Source organism: Aythya marila (assembly GCF_965140915.1).
Source record: "Aythya marila genome assembly, chromosome: 3".
In the NCBI taxonomy this organism is placed as follows: Eukaryota; Metazoa; Chordata; class Aves; order Anseriformes; family Anatidae; genus Aythya; species Aythya marila.
In genome coordinates this window covers 768718-780871 of record NC_139044.1, presented here as the reverse complement: position 1 = coordinate 780871, position 12154 = coordinate 768718, and the positions used below count along the sequence as shown (strand labels likewise).

Here is a 12154-nt window from a genome sequence, read left to right as displayed (position 1 = left end):
TTCTGAGGCCAACCCACACTTCCCACTGCTGGCTCAAAGACTCTTGATACTATTAACTCTATTTGCTCAAGCTTGCATTGGAGTGTTTTAATACAATAGGAAATGTTTTATGAGGTACTGATATAAGCAAGGAGATAACTATTTATAACATGAACAATCTGGGATATTCTAATTACATTTTACATCATTCTTATTTCAACTAGTTTTCAATGCAAACAAACAAACAATATCCTCTTTTTCCTTAAAAAAAAAAAAAAAAAAAAATTTCCATTCAAAAACCAATGAAATAATGATACAAAAAAAAAAAAATAATGATACAAAAAGTCAATTAAAACTCAAAGAATGTGACACGCATGCAGAATTGTGAGAGGGAAGGAAGTTCACGCTGACAAAATAAAAGCCTCAGGGAGAATAACTAACACTCACTTGGACAGAAGTTTCTGTAGCAATGAAAAGTTTGGGTTCTTAAAATTTTCCTTTTTTTTGTTAGAAACAGGTGTTGTTGGCCTTATCCAAGTCAAGTGTAACATCAAAATGTAGCTATGCAGTGGTAACAACACGCTAGCATATGCTGTAGACCTTAGCATGCAGAACTACTATTTTACAGTATCAGACCTAGCACAAAGTTTATTATTACTCAGAATAACTCTAGTGATAGTTACCATTTTCCTACAGATCAGCACTGGTCAAGGGAGATTTTACAACAACTGCTTCCTTTTAATAAATAAATAAAAGGCTGGTGTAGCTTTTGATGTGTGTTTAAACACAGAAGTTCACTAAGCAAATAATTTAACTACCTCAATGTAACAAATGATACAAATGATAGTCTGCACACATTAGAAAGTGTTTGGCTAGGAAAGGACTGTTTCACTGTCAGCAACTAGCACAGACCAAACTAACCAGACAAGTCAAAAAAAAAAAAAAAAGAAAAAAAAAAAAAAGCTGTCTGTTTTGGAAAATACAGTTATCTCTTTTCAAAGACAAATAGATAAATTTGTATCTTTCAGTGTGAACCTTGCATTGTGAGCTTTAGCCAGTCAATTCCTCAGATCTACACATACTGCAGAGGAGTTCAAAGAAGTTCCAAAAATGAGAAAGCATACAACACACAACAACCTCCCCCCCAAAAAAAAAATACTAAAAAAAAATGTTTCTGCACTTCGATGAAGTTTCAGAACAGAATAGAGCCTTACATATTTAAAACTTTTAATAGAAGGGTACGCTAATGCAGCTCTGAAGCAAATTTGTAATAGCAAGCCTGGGCCAAGACTTGCAAACTGCTAATTTTACATTGCTCGGGCTCACTTTCCAGCTTTTTTTTTTTTTCTTTTTCCTTTTTGTTCCTAAGCCTGACTTGGAAATCAGGTCTGCAGTTCCAGAGGATGCCAGACCACACACCTGTCAGTGATCTGGATGCAGGTGGATTGTAGATAAAGGAAAAATAAATAAATAAATAAAAAACAAGACTGAGGAGAAGAACCTTGGGGTTAAAACAGAAAGATAACAGAGGCATATGGTGAACACAGGTCAGTTATCAGAGTCACATAAAATATCCATAAGACTTACAAACGGGAAACTTTTATAGCAGTGCTGCCATATGGAGAAAAAGAAAGAACAATTTTGACCAGCAACACCATCCATAGTCTATAGAAACAATGATTTTTCCCTAAATAACTGCATTTCTGAAAGGATTCAAGAGACAACTTTTCAAAGTAATTAAGCTCAAAATACACATATAGAAAGCAGTGGGTCTTTCAAAAGAGCCTAAGATCCTAACAAGCTAGTAATTACAATTGATACAACCATGTACTTTTGAAAAGTCCATTTGTATAATCCGTAGGCTCTAACCCTCTAAACATTCCAGCCCTACATTTCTTATTGTTACAATATCATTGTTTGAAAAGGAAAATGGTTTCGTGCTATCAGTAAGGCTATGTAAAACAGCATTGTAAATACCATAACAAAATATCCTAAATGCAAAATCAAATGCTCTCAGCTATATAAAAGATAATGATTTTGTCTACCCAAGCTCCCCATAAACATATGATGACATCCATTTGTAAGGCTGCATATGTTGCTCAGTTACAATTGAAACTAATTTGTAATTATAAGGCTGACCTAATAATAATAGCAATGGTATCCCATAATACAAGCTATATGTGGTAGAGCTCTCTTTTCTAATACTGGAATTAAATTCTTTTGGAGAGCAGAAGGGCAAGAGGAATAGAAGCTTCAAAATCCAAAACTGTTAGGAGTACTAATCTGGGGCATACTTGCTCGAGTCTGTCAGCAATTTTCACAGGAACAATCAGTGTGTTTGCCAGTTTGGAAAAGCAAGCATAGAGTCTTTTTGCTAAGCAGAATAAAATGAAAAGAAGTAACAAGTAATTTCGTGAGCTCAACATGCGTCTGTTCTCACATAATCATCTAAACCTCTCCTGTAGGTTTCTGTTACAACCAAGAACGTCATGGAAAAGTCAAAAGGATCCAGGTGAAAAGCAAGGTAAAAATAATGGAAATACATATGAATAACTAGAATATACGCTTGCATTATTTTTTTATTAGGTTATGCACTGTAAGGACTTCAAGAAACTGTCCAGAAAACATACACTTTAATATAAAGTATCAAATGACTGTTTTACTTATTTTTATTTTTCTGAAAATTCATTAAATTTCCTTACACCTCTTTTAAGTCCTTTAAAAATGTGCTTTTTACTCCCGTACTAGCAAAGTATCTTGAGCCCATAGAAAAGACAAGAGTAAACATACCTCAAGCTGTTCTTCTTCCAAACCCAGATTTGTTTGGAGCCTTCACTGCGCTTGTCACTAGGAAGACCTTTTTGCAGAGCCTGAAGATGGGTAAGCATTAGCAACCTTACTGCAAAGTACTATGAGAAACATCATGCAAACAGGCTGAAAGACAAAAGAGAAAATGTCTTCTAGCAGGCATGCAGAATCTTTTTCATTTACAGCAAAAGCAGATCTTTTTTTTTTTTTTTTTTACAGCAGAAAAGATGCTGTTCAATTGACAGTGTTTTGCTGCCAACTGCCGAGTTGCTAACTCTCTAACGTGTACTACGCACCAACTCCAACGCTAATGGATGTGAATCTTCCTATTAATCTAAATAAAGCTACTCACACCATTAAGTGTATGTTTGTAAGATTTCTGCAAAATTTGCTTCACATAAAACATCTGTGCTCAAATTGATTTTGAGAGAATGATCAAAAGGAAATTGCTTGTAATTTTATTTTAGCCATTTAAAAATATAAACATGAAAGAAGAAGTTACAGTTCCTTAGCACATTAGCATACAACTTACAAAAACATTATTAAAAATCACTGTACAATTAAAAATTACCTGTATCTTAAAATAAAAAAATAACTCAGATCGCTAACACCTGAAAAGCACAGACTGTTGTCCTTGCACACACGCAAGGCTTGATTGTGAAACCTGAGTGCATAAAGAAGTGCATGCATGTTTATGTATGAACTTTCCCCAACAGCAATGTTTGCAAATCCAGGTGACTACACACATAAGAATAAATAATTTTTCCAAATAGTGAATGCACGATCACTCGTATCCACAGCTCACTTTAGAAACACGCATTCCTGTCAAAACTGCCCAAACACAAACTATAGTTATTTGGAAAGCCCACTGAAAAGTGGCCCTTAAATTATCAGCAGTATTAAAATCTGGTTAAAGATTTATTTGAAATAACCTCAATTTGCCTTACTGTTGTAAAGATCACATGAATAAACCACAAACTTCCTAATGCAGAAAAAGGATTGATTTTTACTAAAATAAACCATGTGTTTAGAAACATCAAAAAAAAAATGGATAACTGCAGCTGTTAACAGATTACAAAAGTGATTGTAACTTTTTCTGTCATCAGCTATCAGGACTTTTTAATAGTACCAAAACACGCAGAGATCTGAAATTCTGCTTAGTAAATATTTTATAGGAGATTCTTCCTTTTGTAAATATTACATCTGATTTGTACAGTATTTATGGGTCTAATGTCAAAAGACATAACAGAATTATCTCAATTACAGTACCAAACAGCTATGATGTTTAGTTAACTATTTTTTCTTTAAAAGTTTATCTAATTTGGACTTTTTAGAGATTATTTTTCATTATTTTGAATTGCTTCCTACTTTTTATATACGCTTTCCAAACACAAATCTGGCTGTCCATCCATACCATCGAGGTAATATCTCAGGTTTTATGACTTCTTAAGCCTTCGTAGTTTTAACTTCCTGAGACCATCTTCACCCTCTTTTTTCCTTTTTTGGGTAGGCTTCTCCACAGGCACAGGCTGCAGTTCTAAACAAGATGACGAAGGCATGGCAGGTAATTCTTTGGTGGTTGTGCCTGGCTCATTTTGGTTTGTCTGCACTATGTTGTGCCCCACAGGAGGAGGCTGGGAGAAGTTTTTTCCCAAAGTAAGTGACTCTTCATCAGACACAGTCTTTGTTAAGTCTTGTTTAGAAAACACCCTGGAATTAAGTGGGGTCTTCTCCTCCAAGAACAGACCTGAACAACCATCATTGCACTTAGTCATTTCGGTATTGCTAGGAATTAAAGTAGCCTCTTCAGAGGATGCTTTTTTGAAATGGTCTAACTTTTCTTCTGAACCACAGCTCCCTTGTTGAGCCTGTGTTTTGGTCACTTTTTGATTTTGTTTTGGATCTAGCAGTGCTGACTCATAGCTACAAGGAGGGTTCTTGCTTAGAAGTCTTGACTTCAACCGCTCCACAGAGTGAGGTTTTCGCTGGCTGCTAGTATCCTCTGGCTGTCTCTGATTAACATTATTTTCCATCTCTAAAATAGGAAGCTCCAAGTTGCTCTCAGCTGTATTTATGCAATCCTTCAGTTGTCCTGTACTCCTACATTTCACTTCAGATTGAGGACTGGTGGAAGTTTGACAGTCATTCTTTCTGTTCTCTGTCCGTGAGTCCACTGAGCCAAGATCCACTTTCTTGGAGTCTTTGCTGGTTTGGGGTTTGCTCATGCTACTTTTCCTTTTCTTTGTCCTTTTCACACTGCAATATAAAGGGATTTTGTTTTTAATAAAAAGGAATCTCTACTGCCTCAATTTGCCCTTCTTACAAACTCTGAAAGACCACTAGGGCAACCCTCTTTCTGAACATGGAAAAAATCCCTCTATATCATCTTGACAAGCAGCAATGTTTGTCTAGTGTGGATAATATCAAGTGTTATCCATCTGATTTTCCACTGCACTAGGGGAACCCTACTTATTAATGACTAAGCCATGAAGGAGTTCACATTCTATTCCAAGAGGCAGAACTGGATTCATTACAAATGTTAAAGGTCAACTCTGCAGAAGTATATTGAATTCCTTCCCAAGCTGGCTAGATAAAATAGTATTTCATAAGTGCCCAAATGATTTCAAACCATTCCCATATATTCATATGTGTAATGTATAGCTAAAGAATAGAGGGGGGCAAGGGGGAGAGGCAGTGTGTGCGTCTGTGTATTTCTAATCTCTAGTTTAGAAACGTTCCTCTGGATTTTTTCCCAGGACATTTCAAAGCATTACTTTAAAGTTAACCACTACTCATCTAATATCAAGCCTGCTCATCTGGGAAGGACTTAGGTAATGCACACAGATGATATTCTGAAAGGAATTATACACGAAAAGTGAATCACAAGGGACACGATGGAGTGTCAATATATAAACACTCCTCAGCAGTGTTACCTCCAAATCTACACTTCACATAGGCTGTGCGATGAACTTTATGCACAAGTACTGAAGCTGCCTATGTAAGATTTCAAGTCTAAAGATATTGCTATAGATCCTCCGATGCTGGGGCTGCTTTCTGCTGGTCCACTGACACCAAGCAGTTCCCCACTCTACATATTTAACTTTATGGAAAAGGAACTCTTACAAAATAGGTAGAGCTGGCATAACTCCAAATCCAATCTCCCTTCTAAAGACATCACAGATGAAACAACACAGGTTAAAATAAAAGTTGACAGGGGTCACAGCAATTCCTTGATTCCACAGTTGATGTACTGAACATTTGGAACTACTGGCAGTTTGTGCAATTACCAATGGCATCCTGGTACAGCAGAGGACCAGCAAAACGTTCAGCTGACCCACACACCCTCCCCATCCACTACACCACATCGACATGGCACTCTTCAGCTGTGTCCAAAGATCCAGACTAATACTGTGGTATGCTGCAGACTCTCAAAACGAACAAAAAATATATTTGCAAGTGTTTTTCACCAGATTCAAACATCACTTATTTATTTTGGCTCAGAGCTGCTTTCAAGAAAAAAACACCCTGTTTTGGTTCTGCCGCATGCTATGTGAGATATCTATGTGGGTTGTAATAGCTTTTTTCATGCTGTACAAAATAACAAAGATCATTTTATGTGCTTATTCAGACTAGAGGAGTAGTCTCTTAACAATCTCAAATAATATTTTACAGAGGAGTTCATACTATTTGACATTTTATTCCATAGGCTAGATTCTATTCACCCAAATTTTATCAGATTATAAACGTAACAGCTTAGAAACAATAGCGACATACATTTCTTTCAAGATGTCTTGCTTTATCTGCTCGTTCAGACTAATCTTAAGCTTTCCGTTCTCAGCAGATGCAGTAAAATATTCAGATGTCCCACTGGAAACTTCTTCTTTCTGCTCCAAAAGAAAACACAGGTTTAAAACATGACACATCAAGCTATGATTATTCAACATTAAGCTCCATTTCTAATACTAAGACGTACAGATGTTCTTTATTATTTTGATCCAAGCAGTCTAAAAGAAATGGCTAAGTACAGAATTATTTTTAATCTTTTAATATTTGGGAGTCTAGTCAGTTCACTCCCTTTTCAGACTCCCAGCGAACATACTTCATATGCTAAAATATACCGCAAACAAACAAGACTGCAATGTAAAGGATGTAGCTTTCCAAACCATCTGAGGAAACCGTTGGCAAATATTTGACATCTTTGTGGCTCAAACTGTGACAAATGCCAGGAATCTCTGTTGCAGACAGGAGCATGTTTGTCAGTTTTTTTTCTGAAGAGACTGACTGGCGCAGTGGTCTATACACTTATTCTCAGAAGAATTCCCATAATTTTCCATACTTACAGAAAATATACAGAGTATTACTTACTCATTTAAGAAGGCAAGGGTTAAAACTTTTAATACTAACATTCAAACGCTCACAGCTTGTAGTGGTTGGCTACTACAGGACAACAGGGGAATTCTTTCTGGTCTCAGCTAACAGCAGTACCATAGTTTTATATAATATGAGATTGAGGCGAGAGGGAGGGAAGGAAAATGCTCTCTCTTCAAGCTGTGAGCATTTCCTTTCACAATGAAACAATCTCAGTGAGGGAAGGGCCATTTGCTGACTTCACTATTAACAACCACATGCTTCAAAAAAGTATCATCTCTGAGGCTAGGGAGAGGAGGAAAAAAAAGTGGCAAAGTCAAGAAGAGAAGAGGCTTTGTGTATCTCCTTTTCTTTGATAACATTTCTTCATCAGGCTGAATAATGCAACTTCTGACTGGGGCTCATCAAACGTAGGGACTGCTTATTTATGCCGTCCCAATCCGCACTGTGAACCTAGCGCAGTGGAGCCAGGCAGTATGAAAGAACCGAAGCACAGAGGGACAGCAGAGGCACGAGGCCAAAGCATGTACATGACTGCTGCCTGGAACACCGCTCAGAAACCTGTCACTTACACGGGATTAAGCCCTGCCCATTTTATTTTAAGTTTTACAGACAAGGAGGGTAAATCCCACCTCTACTCCAGAAGAATAAGTCAGTGTAATCAGCTGCCTGTTTTGTAAGCAGAAAGAGGGTAATCAGGCAAAGAAAAAGGGCCATTTTGACTGTTTAAAAAACTACAGCTGTTTTGAGCCTTCATTTCAGAGGCAAATTGTGCAAATCTTTTTGTGTGTATTAACAGACACATGAAGTTCTGTGCTCTGATGCTGCAACACGTGTGCTTACAGTAGGCACAAAACACATGGGACATACATGCAATGTGATTTCAACCTCAAAAATCAAACCTAACTAGTTTAATCTGAAGGATAAATTGCTGCTTCTATTCTTGCTAGAGACATGGATGCCCCTTGACTTAAAACATCTTTGTATTTTGTAAGCTATTAAAAAAGGGAATATCAAGATACTAATGAGCTTTGTTAATTTTGGAAGGCATAGACTCTAAAGCCTGTAGCAACTATTCTGATTTCCAGTAACATTTGCTGCTCAGACTGAAGATTCTTGCACAATAATTCTGTACCGCAGCAGTCGGAGAGCACTCTTACTTAGCCAAAGAAGTACACGCAGAAGCATTTGAACTTCCCTCGTTGTGATTTATGGTAACTGGGGAAGCTAATTACATTACATCTGCTTCAGCCCTCGGCTGAAGACCTCAGGGAGGCAGACGGCGATAGGATCACCAGTCCACAGAGATGATTCTTCTAGATGTGGTAAACAATGGGTGGAAAGCAGCACTTTGTACAAAAGCCCCTGTGCCGACGCAGAAAGGAGGGTTGTGGACAGTTCCTATCCACACATCCTTACTACTGCAGGTAGGCAGTAACTCAGTTCTAACTTGGATCACCCTGTGAGCAGGGAATGGTCATTGCCTGGAATGTGCAGTCATTGCAGTGTGTGATGAGCAGACCCCGGAGAGGAGCAAAGACAACAAAGCCATTTCGCTTCTGAGCTGAGTCAGAGTGGAAGTTAGCGGGCCAGAGGTGAAGGGCGAACACATTCCCTTACTACACTATCGTCAAGCTTTTGTTTTGTTTTCCAATAATTTATCGCAGAATGTAGTGACAGAAAAGGGTTAAGGCATTAAAAAATAAAAAATCAAAATGATTTATATGTGAAACACTTCTGAACATGCCCTCTAAGTACAGTAGATTTTCCCCTTGGAACCACACCCTGTAAGAGCTGTATTTTGAGAGCTGAACAATTAACATAAGGCATATGAGTCAGTCTTTGAAAGACTCTGTGGGAACCAGAGAGCCTTTTGCTATTAGGAGTGATGTAAACTCCCTAAGGCTGGAGTAAGTCCACAATAGAAGGCAAAGAGAGTCATAAATAACAACAATGGGCACTCCATATACTACTAAGACACTCAGCCATTACTGGTGATACTTCCTTTATTTTCTTTATTAGACTTAATAATTTTAGTTAATTAAAAAAAATAAAAAACCATGCCTGTTTTGGGAATACGATTTATTTCCTATGGGAACTCCAGAACTTGTTAAAGAAAGAAAAAAAAAGCTAATCTGCTCTCATCCTGTCTAGTAATCCCAAATTCCTTTTAGGCAGTGAAATAATTAAAGAAAAATATTCCAGGCATAAAAAGGAGGACAGCAGAAGCAGACATCATATAAACAATGACACTATGACAGAGAAAAACGTCAAAGCACCGCCAGACTTGTGACTTGACTCTGAAAGAGCTGCAGGGAGTGGGATTGCTGCGAACAAATTAAAACCACATTTCTTGGCAAATTGTTAAAGACAGACATATTTACATTTGTATAGAGACTGGGTGGGCACAAAAGATTAAAATGCTTCTTTAGCCCTTGAACTGCCAAGTTCTATTAGAAATCTGTGCTCTTAAAATCCTAGGGTAAGCTCGCTCCTTTTTGTCACTAAAACTCAGCAAAGAAGGGCCTGCAGAAATGAAGCTTACAAAGACTTCCTACCCTACCTGTTCATAATATTGACCTCACAGAACCTCCTCTGAAGACCCTTATCCAAAGGGATGCCTGGAAAAAAAGAATTCTCTGCTAAGACCTGCACAGAAACATGACTGCTAGGCACAGGATATACTTACTTTAAAGCTTGTCAAATTGAAAATCCATTCTTGTACTACCTATGCTCTAACTCAAAATCAAAAAGAAACTCTCAGAAACATCAAAAAGTGGGGTGACTACCAACTGCAGCTCTCACCAGGACAACCTAGTCTCGCAATACAGCAGTAAACACCTGCAAAGTAACTATCTATGGATGCGCACTTGTCAAGAATCCTCATAACTCACTATCCTGAAGAATAAAAGCTTTGGCCTTTTCACAAGTCAGCCTGGCAATACTGCTCATACAAACATTTTTTCAGTCGAGGGTTTAGGATGTTGGGCTGAAAGAAAAATTTTCAGATTGAACAATGCCGCCCCCTTCCCTCCTCTGGTTGGGGTTCATATTTTCCAGTTATTTCCTATTACACTAACGGTGGCACATGCTTGTGTACCAATCAAGTAACACTATGGGCTAATTACATTTCATGTCTGGTTAAAAGAAACAAACCACATTGTTCCCGAGCTGCACTTATCAATGTGGCTCAACTTGCTCATCAAACAAACTTAATAGAAAACATCAATGGGTCCAATAAATCATATTTAGTATCAAAGCGCCATATAGCCGTCCCCACTGAGGCCCCGTACAGCACACGCAGTGAGACAGCACCTAATGTCAGGCTGAATATAACAATGCTAATGAAGCAAGGATATAAAGTATTATCCCAGTCACACATAATTGAATAAAATTAGAATCAGTAAAAGAAATGAAACAAAATGCTTATTCTTGGGAGCTTTATGTGAGCTTGCATTTGCATGATATTTCTTAATGTCACTTGAGCAGCATCATGAGCTCAATCATATAGGCTAATCTTTAGGTTGCTAAATGGTTATAACAGATGACCATCAGATCAGAGAGGTCATACAGGACTCCCTGCACACTGGTAAATAGAAAGGGGCGACTTAAGCAGGTGGGGAGGCTTGTCAGTGAAGAATGAACAGGTACTATAATCTGATAGAAAACAGACGAGGGCAGGACTTTGGGTCTAGTCTTGTGCGCTATCCTGTCTGAAGAAAAATCTTCCAATTACATCTCATTTCATGACTCCATGACAAATTTTTCAGTGTTTCCAACATAGCAGCTGATCTGTCCTACAGATGCTACTTATGAATGCCTACCCCACTGTAAAACATTCCCAGTCATTTCCCAAGTACAGACAGGAATAGCATTCTCAACCTGAAATACTGTTCCTTGACTGGACTTGCAGAATATTGCTCTACATTTTAAAACGGGCTGTCCTGTTCTGTGTGTCAGAAAGGTGCACGAAAAAACAGCAAGGACGACTTTCCACGCTGTACAAGGGTGTACCTATTCACCATCTGAAGCAGGTACTTTTAAGGAATGCTGAAGGTTTTGAAATACATTCTTCTAAAAAAGTTGAAACTAGAGAAAATGGCATCTCTCCAGTGTGTAACCTGCTAATAGCATAGCACAGAAAGCAAAATCTAATACCCTGATCAGCCATCTGCATTACCTACTACCAACATACATTTTGATTCCAGTCTGCAGGTTCTCAACTACAAAGCTTTTGCTCATCAAGTCCCTATGGTCTGCACTGTTTAGTCCAAGATTTGGCCCAGTGTCCAAAGGACAAGGTCTGAACCCAAGTTTCTCACTTGATACATCACTCCTAGCAATTCCCCACACTCCAAAGGCATGGTTTAGAGCAAGTGTCTCCTATGAGGAAAATAAATTCCTTCTTGCTGTTCAAGTAGTCTTTTTTTTTTCTTTTTTTTCTTTTTTTTTTTTTTTTGGGGGGGGGAGGGGTGGGAGGGGATGGGTAATGATATTTTGGGTATAGCAGAAATCCCAAACTGTTCTGAATTTGGGAAATTCCAAGTTATCTAGGTTTACATTTGAACATTTGCTGAATAATGGAAAATAATAGAAAAATTCCTGCAATAAAAATAAATAAAAATAAGCTGCAAATGGCATAAAAAACCTGTGATACTATATTAAAAAAAAATATCAAAGTTACAGGGGCAGCTGTTTAAAACTTGACATGTGTAGTACAGGTAGAAAGAACATTCATAAAGCTTTTTCTAAAGGCACGGAAGGTGCTCCCGAAACAAATGATTTATTTACATACTCAGAAGCACGTGATACACTCTGTGTGTATTTGCTTGAAGGCAAAAAGTGTTAAAATTAATGTTAAGTAATTGAGCTATTAATCATTCTGATTTTATACACTGATGGTAGAAGACTCAGATTCTATCTTCTGAGAGAATGTCCACTGATAAGAAGGAGGAAAAGACAATAGCTTTTCAAAGAAAATAACCTCTTGTAAGGACAC

The 12154-nt window shown here is 37.7% G+C and overlaps 1 protein-coding gene across 4 annotated transcripts in view; it reads right to left on the bottom strand.

The window, feature by feature from the left end:
* Positions 1–12154, bottom strand: part of SLX4IP (SLX4 interacting protein) — an 88120-nt gene that overhangs the window by 6793 nt on the left and 69173 nt on the right. The window contains exons 8-10 of one of the 4 annotated variants that reach the window (XR_014317212.1): positions 6562–6671; positions 4202–5043; positions 2770–2913 (exon numbers count right to left, since the gene is read on the bottom strand). Coding sequence is in view for 2 of the 4 variants with exons in the window: in XM_082757151.1 (XP_082613277.1) it covers positions 4224–5043; positions 6562–6671 (930 nt within the window). In the remaining 2 variants the exon portion in view is untranslated. Of the gene's footprint in view, positions 1–2646; positions 2914–3185; positions 5044–6561; positions 6672–12154 lie in introns of those variants that run through there. The other 3 variants (XM_082757151.1, XR_014317213.1, XM_082757150.1) reach the window with 3 other exon arrangements.